This window comes from Nyctibius grandis, chromosome 1 (genome assembly GCF_013368605.1).
Source record: "Nyctibius grandis isolate bNycGra1 chromosome 1, bNycGra1.pri, whole genome shotgun sequence".
Lineage (NCBI taxonomy): Eukaryota > Metazoa > Chordata > Aves > Nyctibiiformes > Nyctibiidae > Nyctibius > Nyctibius grandis.
The window spans coordinates 57884539-57906470 of NC_090658.1; the positions used below are offsets into that span (position 1 = coordinate 57884539).

General features: G+C 37.5%; 1 protein-coding gene across 2 annotated transcripts in view; it reads left to right on the forward strand.

The window, feature by feature from the left end:
• LOC137671010 (coiled-coil domain-containing protein 170-like) overlaps positions 1–21061 on the forward strand; it is a 59585-nt gene extending 38524 nt beyond the window's left edge. For both annotated transcript variants that reach the window (XM_068414239.1, XM_068414232.1), the window contains 6 exons: positions 7180–7497; positions 11464–11664; positions 13428–13601; positions 14802–15044; positions 15943–16179; positions 19899–21061. In XM_068414239.1, the coding sequence (XP_068270340.1) occupies positions 7180–7497; positions 11464–11664; positions 13428–13601; positions 14802–15044; positions 15943–16179; positions 19899–20099 (1374 nt within the window). In that variant the 3' untranslated portion in view covers positions 20100–21061. The remainder of the gene's footprint in view (positions 1–7179; positions 7498–11463; positions 11665–13427; positions 13602–14801; positions 15045–15942; positions 16180–19898) is intronic.
• The last annotated feature ends 871 nt before the right edge of the window (positions 21062–21932 follow it).

The window sequence follows — 21932 nt, forward strand, 5'->3', positions numbered from 1 at the left end:
CCCAGATTTCTAGACTGAGAATCAGAAGACCTGTTCTTTCTTTCTGTATGCCCAGACAGTGATTGATTATGGTAATCATAATTACAGAATGATTACATTCTTTGAGAATGTCTGTAGGACTTTATAAAATGTCTTATTTGCTCTAACCAAATTTCTGTCTAGTATTTAATAAATTCCTATACAGTATTTATTTAAGGTATAAAAGAAGATGCATATATTCTTCCAGATGAATTTGACTTCGTACAGCATTGCCATTGATGAACCACAAGAACTAGTAAACTGGCTTGTTTTGTTTCATGTCTTTGCTGATGATTCAACCTGGAAATATTTGTGTTCTCCTCTGAAGTGTTAATTTAAACATTTGTTTTGCAAAGATGTGTGCCATGCAATGTCTTTAAAGAACATATTTGAAATGTAATAAAGCAATTTTAATTAATACAAATATATCTGCATGTACTAGTGATGCAAAATTAACCATGAAACGCTCTTCAGTACTGACTTGTATTAAATTATATTATTAATGAATAAAATTTATCCAAGTAGCATCTAATCAGTATAAATTTATTCAAATCAAGAGATTGTATGAAAACATAGTTAATTAAAATATAAACTAATTATTTAAGGAAATTGAGTAAACTTGAGAAACATGCATACATTTTGAATATACCCAAACACTTTGATTGTAGGAGACACAACCAAGTGATTTTAGGTTTTTCTTGTTCCAATAGATAAATAATGAGTTTCTCAGTTACAGCCTGGATTTTTTTTTTTTGTTTATGAGATCTCATTAAGAAAATACATACTAGGGACAGGTTTCAGCAGGCATCACAAATATTTCCAGGTTGAATCATCAGAGAAGACAGGAGATAAGAGCAAGCTAGTTTAGAGTCCTTGTGGTATAACAGTGGTAACTGCAGATGTGGCTAGTGTAAGAGTTCATCTGGATGATACCTGCATTCTCTTTCATACCTTATTATTACTGTTAATGTAATGTGGGTTTTTTTTTGTATATCTATGTATGGTTGACTTAGTATGTTGAAACCCTGATGCTGATTGAGGTGCCAGTATTAATAATGATAAGTTCAAATATCCCTTCTCTGGTCTAAAAACCCTCTCAAATTATTTAACATAGATACTCTGCTCTTCAAAATAGATAAAAGCCCAAAAGCCCAAAGTTTCCTCTGGAAGGGTAACAAGGGCATCAGCTAACACATGGCTGCTCCAAGAAATAAAATGGAGGAGATGGACTTGTGGTTGTGGCAGGGGTTGTAGAGTGATAGATGCTAGTGAAGGATGGCAATTATGTAGGAATCTGCTATGTCAGGCCAAATAACTGTTGTCTAAGCTGTGAGAGTGGCTGGTGGCTGGTGTGTGGGCAAGCATGCAGAAATACTTTTGGCCATATATCCTCTGAGCTTCCATTAGTCTGGGACTTCCTGATTCAAAGGCGTTAACAGCTGGTGCTGCTACTATATGATACAGTACGAATGTTTCACATAAAATCTCATGAAAGCCCTTTAGAAAATGGCCCTGTCATTATTAGTGAATTTTGACCAAAAAAATCAGTGATTCCTCCAGTTCTGTACGTGGGACAGCTATATTGCCAATGTCCAGATAAGGCTCTGGACACTGTATCTGTCGCTGTTAAAGGTCTGAACTCTCTGGGAAAAGCCTCAGCTCTCTCCTGAGCTTTCAAGACTGTATCCACCTTCTTAGAGTGTTGTATTTCTCTTTAGCTCATTTGAAGTGAAAAACTTGCATTTCATTTATTTGCTAAATGTTTTGCTTTTCCTATAGCAAATCTTTGGTTTCACGTTTTCATAAATTCTGGATTGCACTTACTATATTTTAAAGTTCTAATTATTTTTAAATCTGAGGAAAAAAAACCAGTGTCTTTACAGTCAGCATAACAATGTGACTATTACTAAAAGTGCCTTTGGATTTCTTTTGTTCTATAAACAAACAGTGGGATCTTGACTCCATAGAAGTCAATGAAACTTTTGTCACCAGTTTAAGTGGGCTTGGGATTTCCCGTAGAACACGTTAGGTGCAAAGCTGATATCAAGAAAGAAAACAGCTTTCAGAAGAGTAATTTCTCTTTTAGTTTTTCTGTGAAAATTATAACTTTGTTTGACATTTTAAAAAATTGCACGCACGCAGTGCACACAATCAATACAATGCATTTTAATAACAGAACTTAAATATCATTCTGTGATTGTAATTTTGATGGATAACTAAGGAAGAGCTCTAGAGGCTTGCCTAGTTGATAAACTCTTCTATGAAAAGCTTTACAACACTTAACATTGAATCAGGAGAGAATGAGATCCTCAGCTGCATCTTTTGTGCAGCTGCCCGCTGCTTTAGCCACAGCTGAGATAATTCATAGGGTTCAGGAGGAGTATGTCCATGTAGTTTGTCCATAGGGCTGCTGGGTAATACAGACCGTGTGATTAGGTGCCTGTGGCCTACATGCAGTCTGTAGGGAAACCTCTCCATTTTAACCTGAACAGCAAATGATGATTCAGTTTCCCTTCCCATGAGAAATTGTTTTAGGAGCTACTCCGAGTGTAGGAACAGTGAAAGTCAGAAATGAATGCTGTTGGTTCCTGAAAGATTGTTAATTAAAATCTCATAGCTCTTCAGAGGGCTCAGTGGAAAGGGAAACCTTCATGCCATCCTCTCTTCTGCAGGTGTTTTGTGGGAAGACCTTTGCAGAGCTTCTGAAACTAAACATTGTCAAACTTGTAAGCACCTGGGCTTGATTCCAACATGTAAACAAACAAGAAAATGTGGTTGGATACTTTTTATCATTGGAAACACACAGATTTTAAAAATTCCTGTAAATAAAAATAGATCTGCTCAGCAGCTTAAAATTGAACAAAGCCATTCATTCCTACGACCAAAAATTTCAGTACAAAAAGAGAATTTTTGTACCTTCTTTGCTTGTGTGGGTTTTTTTGTGTTTTGTGTGGTTTTTTTTTCCCTTTAGAAGTTCAAATGAAAGCTGGTGCTGGAGATGAAAATCAGAATTATCATAACCTCACCTGTAAAGCCACAATAATGACTTTTATAATAGGGTGTGGCATATTTCTGTAATGTCATATATGTAAAATAATTAGAGAAAAACCATTTTCAAAGCCTGTTTTAATCTGTTGGATTACATGAAAATAAAGGTTTTCATTTTTGCAGTATATGGTTAGGTAAATGAGCAATTAAATTTGTGTTTACTTACAACCATAATAAAATGCTACAGCACTTTTGGGATGTGGTTCTGTTGTGTTTTCTCTAAATTCTGCTTGGCTGTGCTGGTTGGTGGTTTTTTTTCATTGTTGTTGGTTTTGGGTGGGGTTTTTTTGTGTGTTTTTAGGTTGTAGGGTGTTTTTTTTTCCTTTAGGAAGGGAGAACTAGAGGAGGTAATTCATAGCGCTGGAAAACTGAGTTTGAATGCCTGAATCACTTTGGAGTACATAGTGTTCACCCAGATGTTCTAAAGAACATCAGAGTTGAAATAGATTAATTATTATTTATAGTATAGAATCTGAGACTTAAAACTGCCTAGAAATAGTAAATAATTTGACTTGTAACCACTTTTTAAAAAAGGATTATTGGATAAAATGGCAGACCAACAGACCTTATATGTGTATAGGACATGCTAGTTGAAATCTTGAGAAATTTGAAAGAATACAGTATATTAAGGAAGAGTTATCACAGTTTTTAAAAAATGCATTGTAGATATTGAGATAACAGAGTGAGGATATGTATTATTACTTAAAAGTTCTTATCCCTTCTTGTTTCCTCTTTCGTTTGTCTGCCTCTAATGGGATCATATCTCCCTCACTTTGTTTTGCGGTGTTAAATGCAGCTCTTTCAGCTGTTGCTTATAAAAGAGTTCCTCTCTTTCTCTGCTTAAAAGATGGAAGTAATTTTCCTCACCTGTTACAACGTGAATGCATTCTCTGTTAACACAGCTGACTTAATACGGACCACGTGGTTTCTCACGAGGGAGGCCTTGCCAGTGTCGTATGCAATGGTCTGGGTACTCTTACGTCTTCTCTAGTATACTGCAGGTAGGGTGCCAGCAGATGAGCGTAGGTAGAACATGTCCCATCCTGAGCGAGTAACTTTAAGTACAGCACTATGCCATATGAGCCCTTTTGCTCTGGTCTCAGTTAGTTTAAGAACCTTTGGTGCTGCTTTCTATGTCCACAGGTGAGCACGGCCATGGCAGATCTGCCACACCTCTTGCCACAATGGCAGATCTGCCACAATGTCTAACAGTCATTGACACCATCTACCCTGGGGAAATCCACCTAACATCTAATTCTATTTTCTTCAAACATCAATTTCCATAATTATTCCTGTATTCAAAATTTGTTGTGTGTCACTGTTGGGCAGCTTTTTTGACCCTACAAGCTGCATACCGAAACCTTCATATAGTTCAGAGCCATGGGACATTAGCCACAAACACTGAGGAATGAAAGAGAAAACACGAGCTGTTGTGGTTCCATCCTTTCAGTCTTCTGGGAGTGGAAATTGTTTTATCTGCTTCCACCAATCACTTAGGCTCTTAGAGGTTTGCATCTAGTTGGGATACCAACTTTACCTGTCGCAGTCCCTACATTTCTGGATACTGTTCAATGTTCAGGCTGACCTTGTTGAAGGTAGCCAGTGTAAATGTTCTCCATTCAAGAGAGATTTCAGGGAAGATTGATCAGAATCTTAATGTTTTGAGTTTTAAGACTTTTTGTTCTGTAAATTGCTTGGTGGTTTTTTTTGTTTGGTTGTTTTTTTGTTTGGTTGTTTTTTTGTTTGTTTGGTTTTTTTTTAAATATTTGGGCATCAACAGGCTTGCAGTTCCTTATTTTATACCTTGATCTTTTGATTCAACTGTGTTTGCTTGCAGATGTTCACAATTTGAAACAAGACTGTAATTAGGTAAGCTCCCTGGTACTGGCAAACTACTTTTGCACTGCATCCCTGAAAGAAAAAATGCACACTGCTGAAAACTGTAATCGAAATAAACCACTCTCTATTCTTTGCTGTAATTACCATAATGTAATTCTCAGCACAGGTGGGAATTTTCTATTAATAGAACTTGTTTAGAATAAAAAAGAGAAAATGGCAAGGAATCATGCCAACATTTGTTTCCAAGAGAGTTCTACAATTACTTTGGAAAGGGGTAGTAACAAATAATTTCCTAAATGACAGTGTTTGTTTCCATTTATGTGTTTGCATGTTTGCCTTTTTGAAGCTATTTAAAAATTTTAGTATTTTTAGTATCATATGTTTATATTTTATTTCCAAGGGTGCCTCCCAAACTCCTTTTTTGTCCATCCTCACTGCTGATCTACATAAATACTCCCAGATTTACTACTTGATTGGCATGTATTCCATTAATACAAATGACTTACTGTGCTACACAGCAAGCATATGTAGACCCTGAAGACCCCCGAGTGGTCACCATATTCACAGCTGCTCTGGGAACAATTCTTTAACTCCAATGCACACGATCTTAGTTCATATCAATCCACTTACTGAGCCTCTACTAAACACCTGAAACTTCAGAGAAATTCAATCACTCTCTGTAAATATGCTGTCCTCTGGCATAATTTTGTGTCTTGTGTGAAGTAATATTCTTTCCCATTTGTTTCTATCAATCAGATAATAACCTGACGAATGAAGACTTAGTCTTTGCTATACTTTTAGTTGTTTTTACTGCAAATTTTATTCTTGAGTATAATGTGTAAGCACTCTTAATGTTAGCATTGTGGGGAAAGGAAGGAGGTTCACAAGATGACTGAATGAGAAAGAAAAATAACCCATCTAAACATAAAGAAAAAAATAATCTATCATCATTCGCTTTTGCCTCGTGGGTCAGGATACACAGTTATGTTTGCTATGCCCTGTTGGGTCAATATTTTATATACAACTGCTATAGATATATACGTACTGGCTATTTTTCCTTCTTTCCAAACCGGATATTGATTCATTGGAAGGTAAAGGGAAAATAACTTTTAAAAGCTCTGAGCTTAGAAGGGGAGGATTATGGGTGTCAGGGACTGAATGAGAACCATGACAAAATGCCGAAGACATCTGAGGATGTTCCTGAGCAGTAAATCCTACGGGCTATTTACCAGGTAGCCTTATCTTACAGTACCCTGTCTCCATACCAAAGACAACATTGTCTTTGAGTGTGTTACTTCTGAAATGAAAGGGACTGACTTCTTTAAAAAAAAAAGTTACAAGGATACTGGATAGAACTGCCATCTCATTAGTCCTTCCCCAGTCATGCTTCTGCACACTGGTAGCCCAGATGAGCAGGAGATGGGGGCAGTTGTAGGCTCTGTGGAAGGACACAGCTCTTCTTCTGTTCTTCAGGAAAATTTGACTTTATGGTAATAAGGATTTTGCTTTCTTCAGAAGTTGACATAGCTCAGAATAATGCCCTTTTTTTTTTGAAAATTTTTCTGGGTATTTCACAATCTAAGGAGCTCTTCTTTGAGGTGAAACTGGTAATTGATCATTGGCACCTTCTTTTTTTGCTGTCTTAACGTCATAATCTTTTTTTGTTTGGCCTCTCACTCCCCATTTCTGTGTGTAAATAATCTCAGGAATTTTTGTCACATCCAGGTAAGCTGATCTCAGGGATCACCTCTGATTCTGCTCTTATCATTATGTTCAAAGAGTTTGTGTGTATTTTTTTGGTCAGCCCTGAAGTGGTCAGACAGTTGGACTAGATGATCGTTGTAGGTCCCTTCCAACTGAAATAGTCTATTCTATTATATGCTTTCCCCTCCAAGGTGTGGTCTTTGGCTTTATTTGTGTTACATCTTGTTCACCATTTGTTTTCTAAGTCATATTATCTGAATGAGAAAATAAGATAGCAATAGTTTTACAATAAAAAATTATTTTGTGTTTACCCGCAGATTTTATTGATGTATTAATTCTTGCAGGCCACTGCGAGGTTAGTCTATAGTGGGATTACAGCAGGTTTGGGTTTTCAACAATTTCAGTGGGAGTTCTCCTACAAAGCCCTGATGTTGAGCTCATATGAGCAATATGGTTCCTGATTTCTCTATCTGCAGTACCTGCCTCTGAGTTATTCCTTGCTTTGTGTGTGGAGGGGAGAGGTTATACCAAAAATGTTAAAAGCCTGCTTTAATCTTTCATGTATTTTAGGATCTTGACAGGGCTATTATAGGGAGACAGAGTTTGGAGATGGAGATCAGAAACCTCCAAGATAAACTGACTGCTAATCAGAAAGCTTTGGATGTCTCAAAGAGGGAACTGCACAATCTGAAGAAATCTTCCAGTGAGCTGGATGGAAGCTTGAAGAGCAGCGAAGAGGAGGCCAGGACTGCTCAGAGCTCTTTAGTGGCTTTTAAAGAGCAAATTGCTACCCTACTCAGCAGTGGATCTGCAACAGTTAAACCTTCCGAGAAAGCAATTTTGGAGAGGATCAAAGAAATAAATTGCAAAGAGAAGAGTAAAGAAATAGTAAGTCAGCAACTACTGCACTCGCCCAATGTGTATATTTATTCTCTTTGGACACTTTTTCTTTTTATTCATCTGTTAGAGTGTTGCTTCCTTCTGCTTAGGTTTTGAAATTACAGAAACCTTTAATTTTATTGTCTTGATTTGAGACAGTAAGTGAAAAGCATCTATGTTTTATATAAGTAGGAAGAGGTCAGAAATTAAATTAATAATAGGTGCTGTTAACAAGACAAGACATGGAATGGTCTTTCAGTTAAGACATTGAAATTTGGTTTCAGTGCCACATAGCAGACATCAAAAGTGGCTGCGTGGTCACTATGATTTATTGGAGCAAGTGAACAAATCTGGATTTGCTGCAACAGTGGCTTCAAGGACCGACCCGTTTCTCAAAGCAGACATAATTAATGAGTTGCCCCAGGCAACTTCTTTCCCTCCAATCCTCAAAACCTGCGCCTAAAAGAAAAAAGTATTTTTACACTTACAGTTAAACATTGTTGAAACCGTAACTGTTCGCCATCCAGGAGAAAGGCAATAGGAAGGCAGCTGGGTGTTCGAATGCTCTGACTTGAGGTGTTCTGGCTGGTAGTGTTTGCAAAGGTGTGTTTGCATGTACAGATAGAGAAGGGACAGCTCAGGAGGAAGGCGAGCCAGTCTGACCAATGTCAGTATCCCAACACTGCACTGAAGGTTCTTACTTGCTTACAGGGGCATATATTAATTTTGTCAGCGAGGACTATTTAATTAAAAGTCACACACTAAATCAAAAGCTGTTTTCACTGAGCCACTGAAAGACCAACTTTTGTGTCCTTGCCAGATTTTAAGATTCTAGCATCTCCTGCTGATGTGATAGTTTTTTATGTTAGTAAATGGTTTTGTATTCTGTCCAAGATTGGAAATAGCTCTTGAAAATATCCCTGTGCATTTTGATAGAATATTTTGTTAAAAAATACAAAATGGCTCCCCTATACCTTAGTCTGAGGGTTTGTATGCCAAATTTCAATGAAAACAAGCTTTGTGAAAATTATCAACATCTGAAAATGATCTGCTGAATTGGAAGTGTGGCAGCAAGTTTTTAATATAGAAGTTCTTTACAGTTTTGCTATATGTTATTGAGTACTGCTTCCATAAGCAAAATGCTTTCAAATAGAAACAGAATGAGAATTTCATGTGCACGTATGTTTGTACTATTTGATGTTTTGGCATACAGTACACTCTGAGGTGTTGATTATTTTGAGAACTGCTGAGAAAGGGAAATTTAAGTTGACTGGTAGCTATTGAGTAAAAAGGTTTTGCTCCTGGGAATGCTTGCAGGTGACCTGCTGCTTTTGTAAGATTCAGTTGTGGCTAAGTCCATTTGCGTACTACATTGAGCTGCTGTTAGCCTCTGTGGATATACTACAGTACATGCACAGTGCGTGCTACTTAGTTCTTATTGTTCCTGATCTTATTCCTTAATACTAGCTTTACAGGCTGGGTTGCCCACTTGATCATACTGACTTAGGGCTGACCAAGAAAACCCCAACCAACTAGAATGTGAGAAATTATTAGGAAAAAAATGGAGAAGAAAAAGAAAACCATAATTATGCCACTGTATAAATCCATGGCTGCTGCATTCTGAGTAGCACACACAGTTATGATAATTTCAATCAAAAAAAAAGGGCCTTCAAAAAGTACTGGGAAGGGCCATGAGAGTGTCTAGAGGCTTCTATGCAAGGAAAGACTCAACAGACAAGAACTTTTCATCTTGGGATGGTGAGTGCAATGCAGTAAAGCAAAAAAATACAGGTTGTAAGCACCATCATAAGAGATGTGGCAGCACTAATGTTCTTCAGATGGTAGGGACCTTAAAAACAATTTGTACTAGGTGCACAGATGTGTGTGTGCATATATGGGTATGTAGAAAACAGTGGAAGTTTAAGATAGCATCTTACTAAACTACAACAGTGTAGCTTATTGATTGTAAAGATAATACTAAGATGATGAGAATATATAGTTGTTATGTTGGAAAAGAGGAAAAAAAATTGCCAGTATGATGTGAATGACCTTATAACTTCATCTTACACGATGCTTTTTTGCACTCATCCTGCGTCCACCCTGTGCCTGTCTCTTGTGACTTTTGGGCTGTTGAGGGAAATGCTCTACCAACTACATAGCTGTAGACTGCTTTTTGATCTGGTGTGCTGTGGGGCTGGGCCTGGTGTTTGCACGTGCCCTCTTCTTAGCACAAGAAAAAATAAAAGCTTAGCACAAGGGAAAAATAAAGTTCAGGAATATTTTACTGAGCATTATTTACTTGCAGCAGGGATGAACTCTACTGTCCCCAAGGTAGGAGCTGCCCTGGAAATGAGTATTTGCAACTTCTTGTAACACAGGAAATAAAAGGTCTTTGTTTGAAATTATCTGGTAGCCACATTAAAACAAAAAGCAGGAAGTGTTTTTTTTTCAGACTGGTTGATCAAGCTGCACAGGTCGTTGGCACAGGAAATTGTGGAGGTCAGAACTGCAGGACCAAAAATGCAGCCTTCATAAGTCATTGGATACAGGCATGGGAGGGTAATAATGGTGCAACTCTTTTAGGAAATCCCTAAGTTGCTGATTGTCCCTAAGCCAAAGATGAAATTTACTCCAGGATGCTCTGACAGGTTCATGGTTTTGTGGTCTCACCTTCTGCGGTGTAATCCCTCACTTTTTCATGCTCACGGACCTCTGCAGCCTGTAAAAGCCCCACGCAGCTGGGCTGGGTGCAGAGCTGCTCTGCAGCCTGATGAAGGGGCTCTGGGTTCTGTGGCAGCAGCCTGTCTCTGTGGGCACAAGTTACTGAAAGCTTTTTTTTTTCCTGCTGAGTGATATGTGATGCAGAAAAACATAAAATGTGTGTGTGGGTTCTTGCTGGTTTATTATTGTTTAGTGTTTTCTACCACTGTACGAGCAGCAGTAATTTCTCAGTGTTTTTTAGGTGGCTTGGGTATGAACTATTGTTTGTATTTAATTGCCGTCTAAGTTGGAAACCTTTCTGTGCCATTAAAGTCAATGGGAGTTTTGTGTGCTTATTGTTCATTTTATTAACAGGAGGCAAGCAGATGCTTAAAATGAAGAGACTGCTTGGAGTTGAGTGTCTGAACACTGAGTTACAAATGCAACGTTGTTAATTATGTAATCAAATAATTATATATGACAGTAAGAAGAGGAGAGAGGGAAAGCAGGAAGCAAGCAACTTATTGGATAGAACTGTCTGTCAGTATTTGGCAGCAGTGTAATCAGATGCTTTCAAGCAATTAATTTATAAGTAATTTACAACTTAAAATCCATTACATTATATGTAGGTGCTGCAAGCTTAACAGTGTAGAGCTTGTTTACAGAATTGTTAGTCTAGTTCCTTGTTATGAGATTTTATCCTTTTAGCCTTGGGCTTTGGCTAGATTACAGAAATTATTATTTTTGTTTTTAGCAAAATCTTTTAGTTAAACACTCTTTAACAGTTAACAGTTGGGAAGCACTCCTCTGAGACTTAGTTATCCATATCTACATTCTCACCTACATGCTGCATGTATTTTCTAAATCACTCATCTCTTTTTTTCCACTCAGCTCCTTGATAGACTAGTGATTTTATTGGTTTATTTCAAAGAATGTTAGTTGACTGGCAGGTACTGCTGATTTGCTAACATCTTTGGAAAGTTTATGTCTAAATTAGTTTGTACTAATTTTTTATAGCTATTAGCCCCTTTTAGTCGGTTGACTCATCTTAAATACGGTTTCTGCTGTTCACTTTTGGGTGTCTCACGTGTCACCACTTCTGTCACTTTCTCCTGGTGGTTACAGCAGATTTTTCTCTTTTTGTCTTTTTAAATGTATTTTAAAGACAGATGTTTTACCCTCTTTTTAATAATTTTAGGATGCATCTTTCATATCTTTCTAACATTTCCACACCCACCTAACCCCATATGTTTTGTTGGTTTGCTTGCCCCATAGATGGTATCACAGCTTGAAACCCAAATAACTGAATTGACTGAAGCTTTGGAAAATCAGACCAGATTGTACCAAGAAGTTCTGGAGATGAGCAGGAAAGCTGAAAAAAGTTCTGAGACTTTCCAGCATCAACTGAAACACTTGGAAGAGGAATTACTGTCTGTAGATCTGATGCAAGATGGTTTGAAGCTTGAGAAACAAAAAGTAGTTGCATGCATTGTTCTCTTTTGCATAAAAGTCACTAGAGACAAAGATACAGCTAATTGCATTGCACTGATCAACTGGACTATTACTCACAGTACCCCAAGTAATGAGAATTAGCAAAGTCAGGCATCATGTAGGGAGTAGTAATATCTTTTCTTTGGCCAACAATTTTAGTTGGAAAAAGTAGCTGTTAGTGAGTTCAAAGTCCATTTAATGTGGAAAAAAAAGCAGATTAAAAGAAGTTTCTGTAAATACGTCCTTCAAGGATTCTCTGATCTCAAATCTTTCTCTGACCTCCTCATCTTTCTCTAATATATCACCTGGTCTGCAGTCTTTCAAGATCTTGCAGTCCTTGATTCTTTTATAACCTTAGACCATCAAGGCTACCAGGATTTTTTTTTTTATTAATTGTATGAATGAACACACTGTTAGTCTATAACACATCTGCATAGTAAGAGTTTGAAAAATGACATCGTACCTGGAAAGCTAAACCAGCCATCCAATACAGCTAAGACAGAGAAAGTGTAGCATGTTACCAGGCCAAGATCAATGCTTAGAAAACTGAATTTACAAAGAATCAACAAGTTTGGTGCTGTTTTGCATTAGTCTATGATACAATAACTTTTATGAAAGAAGCATCCACCACATTGGGAGCAAACCAGAAAATGGAGCTGTTCCTTCCCCTCTGCTTCCTCTGTGAAGAACATGTGGCCCTAGTTTCTTAATTTCTCTCTAGATTTTGCTGCAATAAAGAGATTTTTGTTGTGATTTTTTCTGTTAATGTACAACTTTAGTGCTTGCTGCTGCTGCTGTTTTTAACCTTTTGAACCAGAAGCATCATGAAACAAAAAGAGATTCTTGCTATATTTTATCATCTTGGGCTCAAGCAACAGTTATAGAACTAATTTGTTGTTTGTTTTTTTTTTTCTTTGTGGTTTCTTTGCAAAGATTATGACCTGCAGCAGAAGTAAGAGAAAATAAAGGCAAACGTAGTTCTTAGTGAGGAGGAGAACTCTGCATTTTGCAAGAGTGGCTAATTGAGACCAGGGAACTAATGCAATTTTTAAAGAGCTAGCAGGACAGAAGAAGGAAAAAACAGATTAAATAATATTTGATATCTGTGTGCGTTCACATCAGTAAACCAGATGGACATGCATTTAAAATAATCTTTAAAGCAATTTGTAACCCAGTAGCTTATCTCTAAAACTTGCTGTTCCAAAGAAGGGCAAAAGACTGACCATGTTAACATTCCTGTGTCTCTTCAGACTACATCAGATCTCACCCATGGCATCCTTGGTACCAGTTTTATCTGTTTTAGACCTCACAGCAGTGAGCAATCACAGCACTTGTAATTAGTTGGGATGTAGCTGTCCTTTCTAACTTCTCCCTGCTAATGCATGGTCATGTAAAGCAGCAGAGCCACAGAGGGGAACTGGAGTCAGAAGCAGACACACATACCTAATGCTCCTCTTACTGCAGAGATGCAAAAAACAATCTGGTCTTTCTAAGAAGATAAATACAGTAGGTCCAGGGATTTATGAACAAAATTAATGTTGACTATAAAAGGACAAATGGAGAATTTGCGATTGTGTCAGGAGTGTGTACTACAAACATTCCCTTTCAGTACATTATTTCTTGTGGATAGTGGACTTGGCTATGTATAGTTGGTTGCCGGTGTAGGGGGCATTGCTTTTAAATTGTACTTCAGGACTTTTAATGAAGTTTTATTATCCTTTTACTCACTCTTTCACATCTTATCTTAGTATCTGAGATTTCTGGAGCAACTTAATGAGAAGATGAAGCTGGGTAGCCTAGCAGCAGAGGTTGGATTTGATATGAATGTGGATGCGATTCTAGCCCGTGTAGACCAGTTAGTGAAACTGGAAGGTGATGCAGTGATTGAAAACAAGACTATGGCATATAGCCTAAGAAGGAAGGTAGGCAAAAAAGACATACAGTTACTGTTTGTTTCAAAAATAAACATTGCTAGGGCTATATTTCTATGGTGGCTTGCTAGAGGCAGCAGATTGGAGCTTTGTATATGTACAAGATGTCCATTACAGAAAAAGAAGACAGTAAATGTTCACAAACTGTGCAAACAGACTGCATATTAAAACAACTAAAACCACCAGTCAGTTAAATACATGATACTGCGTTTCACAACTTCTTCAATAAATGTATAAAGTTATGCATATTTATATGTGTATATATGTCTACTTTTTAATACACATTTATAATATACTTCTGTGAACAGCTACTGTAGATATTTAAATCTAAAAGGATCTGCTGGGAAGGGGGGCATCTTACACAAACTTCTCTAGAAACTAGTAGGACGTTGGTTGTACTTCATCAAGAATTTCAACTTTTCCAGCAAAGAACTGTGCTCCTTTAGGAGCATATCTGTTCAAATCTGGTCAGACACCCTCCGCCATTCTGTTATGACAGAGTGAAATCTTCTTGGTTTAGGCTTATCAGAACAGTTTAGAGCTTAGAGTAGGTCTGTTTAAGGTTTAAAACAACACTATTTTTTCTGGAAGCAACTGCCTCTCTGGCAGGGAGTATAGTACGTATGTTAATACTCCTCAGATATTCCAGAGTAAAGCCTAGCAGCTCAGCTCGGGTAAACTGAAAACAGGTAGCTCCCTGAGCACCAAAATTAGAAAACTAATCTGCTGGACCTGGTATTGGAGCAGTGGATGAAAGCTCTCTTATTTCTGTATGTTGGTGGTTCTTTCACACCAGCCTTAATGAACTGATTAAAGATGGAAATACCTTAAACTACCATCACTGAAACCACTGTCTCCTTAGCAAATCTCTCTTACCTCTTGCATTTGACTAGTGCCTTATGTTTCAATCTCTGATGTCTCTCAAGTATATATGCTCAAACAGGGTGCAGTCTATATGTAAATTCATTCTAAAATGTAGTGCACAAATTCAGGGATGGAGAGGTACAATGAGTTTATAAAGAGGTGTCAAGTTCGTGTATATATGTTTATACTGCTTTACAGAGTTCTCAGGAGAGGAATAGGAGTTCAGGTTAAATATGCAACATGGGGATTTAATTTGCAAAACGGTCTGTGTAGTACTATTGTCTTTCACATATATTTTTTCAAATATTGTTGTGTTTGGAAAACTAGTTGAAGACTCAGAAAGAAAAACTTGAAAGCAAAGCGCTGCACATGAACCTTCTGCGGCAGAAAATAACCCAGCTGGAAGAAGAGAAGCAAGTAAGGACTGCCTTAGCTGTGGAGAGGGATGAGGCCAATCTCACTGTCAGAAAGTTACATAAGATGATAGAGAGGTTACAGAGGCAGCTTGATCTGGCAAGGGAAACGAATACTGATCTCAAAGCCAAGCTGTCTGAAACCAATGAACTTAAGGTGAGTTAGAAGGTTACATTTGTGCTTCTATCCCTTCTTCTATTCCAGTTGAATACAGCTGGAGTTCATTTACAATAGATGTGTTCGTAGAGAACTGCTCAAATCCATTTGTGTGGGGAAAACAAATACAATATTACATTGTTTTGGGTATTTTGCAATTTGTCTTGATATACTGTGTAGCGTCTATAAAGCACAATGTAAGTTTTCAGGCTGACGTAAGAAAAATGTGATACATGCATCCCTTTCTTTCCTGTCGATATGGCTGTAATCTTATATTTTCCCATACATTGCTCACAGAAGATCTGCTCTGCTAGGTATGGGGGGAAAAGGGTTTTTCTGCATAAAACAGGCAAGATGCTAAATTTTTATTCTTCCTGTATTTTATTATATTGCAGCAGTAATAAATTACCTGCTTTAACTCAGGTGAAAACAAGTAGTTTATAGTCATTGATAGCTTGCCACAGCTGGAAGAAAGGAAGATTGATTTTATGCAAGTTTGTGTCTTGTGGCTGATGGAGTGAAATAGATAAGTATTTGCATGTTCCAACTAAAGGATTTTTACCAGCAAAACATTTTGCAACTCATTTTCATACTATTTTTCCAGGGGCTAGCAGAGAGTGAACTCTCTCTGTGGGTTTTTGTCTGTCCAGTTACCTCTCTTCACAAAACCTGCAGAGAATTAACTGTCTTTGAAACAAACCCCTTTTGTTAATTGAGTTGAAAGTGGCCAGTCTTCTTTAGCAACTTTTCAGTTCACAGGTACATGTGATTTCACCAGGAACCCAGAAGAAACCCCATAAAAGCACTTACTCATGATTACTCCTGATTACCTTTATTATTTGTTTGTGTTAGACGAAAAAGTGTGACAAATGTAACATTACATTGTTTGTTATTGCAGATCAAAACTTTGGAGCAGAACAGAACAATAGAAGAACTCAATAAGTCTCAAGGCAAATTGGAAAGAATGAAAGAAAAGGCTGAGAAACAACTTACCTTTGTCAAATCGGAACTTCTTTTAAAGGAGCGTAAAGCTACTGAAGATAAAGAAAAAACCAAAAATATGGTAGAAGCAGTTACCAGTGAGATGAAGGTGCTTAAAACAACCTTTGCAGAATTAGCAAAAAGAGAAAGACAGGTAAGTGTATGGGTATTTGGCCAGTGCTAGCTGTCACTTAGAATATAAGAATGTGGTATCAGTGGAGCACCTGTCCAGCTGTGCTGAAAACATTTGTGAACTTTATTAAACAAGGAAGTGTTCGCTTGTGAGCTAGCATGGCAGTTGTGATTCTGAGAGGCAAAGCTATTCTTCAAGTTATACACGTAAGAGAATGAATAATAAATACAGGCATTGTTTTCTTTGTTCATTGCAAAATAGTATATCACCTTGTGGAGAAGTGTGAAAATGCTTTAAAATCCTAGTATCTTTTTAAGGTATGTTTTTCCATATATCTTAGCTATAAAACTTACTTGCGTGTTACCGTGTATAGGCCATAAATTCAAAGAATGTTGGAAAAGATCAGAAAACTGAAAAAAAAAACCAAACCCACCACCCAAAACAAACCAGACTTAATACTGAATGTAACTATTTTGGATCAATTTGTGACATATAAATTTGTTCAGGTAAGAAAAATTTTTGTGGTAACTCATCTTGGGGAGGGTATAAGGAGTTTGTGGGAAACACATTAGTAAATGTGTTCCATTCCAATTTCAAAGAATTGTGAAGTATGTATGTAATCCCCTACATATTGTGTTTTGTAGCATTATAGATGGCATAATTATTGAAAGACAATGCGACACTTATTTAAAGCAGACAATGTGTCATTTTAAATTCCTTATTCCAACCACTTAGAATTTGTTAGTTTTTCCAGCTGAAAGTTTTGTGCTCTATGTTTGCCTTTGGATGAAATTTTAAGAATGCTATTTCAAAAAATGAGTCTAGAAAAATATGGTTTTGCTCACATGGAGAAAAAAACAACAGCCTGGGAATCTTTCTTCCTGGAAAGCTTTAGCATTATTTTGGTTTATAATGAAGGTTAGAAATTTGGCAGGAAAATTTAATTTCTTCATAGGTCTCGTGAGGAAACAAAGCATCTTGCACACAAAGGAAGGTATGTATTATATTCAGGAACTTATTCCATGGTGTCATGCATTGAGTACTTGCTAAAAACACACAAATGTTGAATTTTACTGTCTGAACCTAAGGCATTTCAAGCCATTTGTATACTGTTGCAGTGTTGTTTGACAAATTTGAAGAACATGGGAAAAGTAAGGTAACTGGGCTACAAAGTGCAGAATGCTCAAGCACAGCATAGCACTAGTTCTCAGGCTTTCTGTGTTAGTGAAAGAAAAATGTCAACTTATAATTCACCAGCATCCACAATCATCTGCATCACAGGAACATTTCAGACACCTGCAGGTGGAACTATACTGCTAAACTGGGAGCAAAGCTGTTTGAAAAACTGACACCTGGTACTTGTGCAGTGCTGATGAGTAGTAATGTCATTTTGAGAATATGAGAGTTGCCACTAATATTCATAGTATACTCTCCTCTATCTTAACAGTTTACTTAGATAAAATCTGTCCTTAAAATAAAGCTACTGTTGCTAAATCAGATAATTTGTTCTAAACTCTCCCTCTCTCACTAATTAACACATGAATTTTTTTTCCTGCTTCTCCCGAACCATTACCCAAGGAGAATTTCTTCCTTATCCCCAAGCTAGTGTAGTTCTTCACCTGCTTTGAACTTGCTCATTCTTCCTTCTTGAGGAAGCTAAACAATACCAGACTTCTCTCATTCTCTGTAGAAGGTAGAGAATGCAGATATTAAATACATCTCTGAGCACGTGTGTGTATATTTAATCTAAATACAAGCACAGCCATGACATCTGTGTGTGTATGCATGTTAAGAAAACCACTAGAAACTGAAAGTGCTGTTACCTGATGGAGTTGTTGTGTCCAGGTTGACTGCTTGTATATGTATTTGTATGTTCTTTTCAGGTATACTCTGCTTTCCATTGATATCAGTGCATCAAATTTAATTTGATTGCATTTGGTACATGGTTGTAGTGCAATTTGGTTTATTCACAATTGCTGTAATTATATTGAACAGCTTGCAATAGCAGAGATATGAGAGCAAGAAACTTGGCGCAAAGCACAGGCCCGAATGTGTTCCCAGGGGATCAGTTGGGTTTGACGTACAGACGTCTTGGGGGATTTAATTCATCCAAAGACTGGATCTTTGCAGAGGGCTGCCTTGATCTTTTAACATAAATCTGTATGGAAACAAATTCCAGCTCTGCTGCCTGCTTGTTCTGTCTGTGATCGAGATGTTTAAAAAAATTTTTAGCTTCTGCTAAATTGTACTTGCCTAGCACACTGACAGAGCCCCCCATCACTGACCTCCTGATTTGCTGCTGAAGAGAATATATGGGAACTTGGGGGTTTTTGGTGTTACATTGTTCCAGCGTTTCATCCAAGACATTGCACTGCCTTGGTAAGACAGATAGCTGGGACTGAATTCTCAGATCCTTCTGCCCTGTACTGTCTTGGTTTCCATATTTGTTTTTCTGAACTGATGTCAGCTCCTTAGGGTTTGTACTGGAATGAAACAAACTGTCTTTGGCAAAGGCTTGGAAATGAGTCCTTGTTTTCAGGGTTTTTGCAGCTTGCCTCACAGATGTTATAGCTGCTTTAGAGTTTTGCACAGTATTGTTGGGGATGGACACATATTTCAGGAGTGAGTTTATCTCCTCCTTACCATTGGCTGTCAGCATGATTCGTGGAGCGAGGATGCTGCCACACCAGAGCGCAAGTCTGGCTTCTTGATGGTTTTGATGTTTCTGTCACTTTTTGAGTCTCTCTCATGCTTGGGAATGGGGATCTTGACATTCAAGTAGATAGCAAGACAAACATATTTCCTCAAATAGGAACATTTACTACTTTTAATTGTGTGTTGATCATAAGGGGTATTAAGGCATTGGTCATTTGGGCTGTGTAATGCATTATCTGTTGAAGAGGCATTGAAGTTTGACTTACAATGATCTGTATTGTGAGTTGAGAAGAGTAGATCAGCATTCATGTTCATCTGATCTTAGGTTTTTAATCTAGTTGCTGATGGGGTCACTAGTAATGACAATTACTTGTGGATATCTGTCCATTTGGAACTTCAGAGAGATGGCTGGTTTCTTTAAATATTTTGCCAAATATCCTTCCTGTGATATATTTTCATCAGCTATGCACAGAAGAAAAAAAAACATTTCCCAGGCTGCATCTTGAACTTTGGCTGCACCCTGATTCCAAGTCAAAGTCAGACCGCAGGATGTGCCAAACCTCCACCTTTCTTCTAACTTCCTCCTTTCTGCTGTGGTTTCCACAAGAAAGTGCAGGGTGGATGGGACCTGTGGCAGGCAATGGTCAGGAGCTTGAGGTCAGGACCAGCACTTTAGCCTATGCTGTGGGATGTGCCTACTAGAGTTTCCAGTTGTCTGTATAGTTTGCAGTCATCTAGGGTCAAATACAACTCTTCTTCCCATCTTTTCCTCAGTCTTCACTGTTGAGTCAGCAGCGAAGACGTGCCTGTGAAGGATACTAAAGAACACTTGAAACCATGTTTTGTGTTCAAGATCCTTAGCACCTCAGCTGTTTACTTGTTTTGTTATTTGAGGTACACCTCAAAAGACTGTTTCCCTCCTCTCCATCTCTCTGTATTGAGCAACAGCAGAAATTCCTATATTTTGCACAGTTAATACAAATTCTTGTGTTTGTACGTATGGATATATACATATATGTTTTTCCAGGCATCTCCTTTGCTTGATATTTAATTTATCAGTAATTCCTTTCTGTTTGCTCTTCTAGCTGGCAGATTTCCGAGAAGTGGTCTCACGGATACTGGGCCTCAACATTGCCAGCCTGGCTCTTCCTGACTATGAAATCATTACGCGTCTCGAAGGGTTGATCCACTCTCATCAGCACCACTACTTCCCCTGTGTCTGCCTCAAAGACATGGCAAGGGCACCAGAGGAACACTCGCAAAGAAACATACAGCTTCTTCACTGAAACACACGTTTCATAAGGAGACAGAACAAAGTAAAATTTTCTTTTGTGCCTTCCTTCCTGCTAGACATGCATAGAAAACAGATATTTATTTCTTTTTCCTGCTCTACAGATACTGACTTGGGCTGATTTGTAGTGTTTCAGTAGGGAGACTGAGCTGAATGGATAGAGTAAAGCCAGTGGCCTAGAGGTAGCAAACAGAAAATCCATGGGCAGCATAATACTTCAGTTATGAAAATAGTAGACAATATGTGAACAATGTATAGCCCTCCAGTTTCAGGGGAATGCAGAGGCATTGAAGGCATGGGCCACCCGAGATCAGTTCACAGTTTTGGGAAGTACTTGCTAATGAATGTCAGCTTTAGTGACATTCCTTGTGCTTCACCTCTGGGTCACAGGGATGAAATAAAGTGGGGGTTGTCCCACTGCTGTTCCTCTTGCAAAATGGGACCTCTCTCTGCATTTTTATGCAAAAGGACTTTAGCTTCAAGACGGTTAGCTGGAAGTTAGAGGACTATCACAATTTTGGAACAAGGGATTTTTTTCTTCTCTTGTTTTCCTTAGTTTGCTCTTGTGCCAAATCTAGAAGTTATGCTTTTTCAGCAAAGTCTCTTTCACAGGGTCCAGTCATGTGCCTGGTGTAGATATATTTGGTAAAATTGCATGTTGCCCTTGGTCATGATGCCTTGAAATTTTTTCTTGTAGCTGCTGTATTCCTTGGGCAATTAATCCATAGGCCAAATAAATGGCAGTTCTTCTGAGTTAATAAAAGTTATTTTAAAATGCTTATCCACTACAGAAAATAGCTGAATTATTAAAGTCTTTATTCTCAGAAGCAATGATGAGGTGTCCAGAATTATCTCTTATTCATAAAAGCTGCTTGTCTATCACCCTTTCTGAGCGTTATTAAACTTCATGATTTCTAAAAGCAATTTGAAAATAAATATCTTTTAATAGCACACTCAGATATGATTCTGTGTTTTTACTTGTCTCTTCCAATTGTATATTTTATATGGGTGTGTAGAACAGTAAAGACGACTTACCTATTTATGTCTGTCCATTGTGGACTTTCTACAGTATCTCAGGAAATGATAACCCACTTTCTAAAACTGAGCACACTATTTTAAGAAAAATGAGACTTTTTCAAGTAAGTGTGGTAATATTGGTATCTGGCTAGGGACTCAAAGCACTATAGCTTGCTTTTATTTCACTTGTCTGAAGAATCGTTTCTCAGTGGCTTGTGAGTAAAAAAAGCAAAAAATACCCAAGCTTTTGCAAAATTAGTCATTTGAGGAGACAAGGTAAATCATATATTCTTATGCTCCTGTGGCTACCTGGATTAAAATACATTTCCTTTCTTGTTTTATAATGTAACATTGTTTTTCAGGTAAAGTGTAAGAAATGGAAAAAAAGGAAAAAGTTGAATTATATAGACTAAATTTTAGGAAAGCACCACAATTTCAAAGTAAAATAAAAGATTGAAATGTAGATATTTTTAGGCAGGATATGTTGGTTGGGAATTTAGAGGGTGGAAAAGGATGTAGTAATTTTCTAATTCTTCGTGAGAGAATACAAGTAATTTCTCCTTGTGTTTTCCTGGTTCTATAGGCACTTCTTTCTTCTTCTTCTTGAGTTATAAGTAAACAACAAAACCTCGTTTCTTCATCCACATTAATAAATATTATACAAAGCATATTTTACCATATTTTCCAGGTTAAATAAACTGGATTACAAAATTAGGTCCACTCAGCCCAGATAATACATTCATAATTTCAATAGTCTCTGAGAGTGCCAATCATAAAGTAAGTATGCATATTAGGCCATATTTAATGGTTA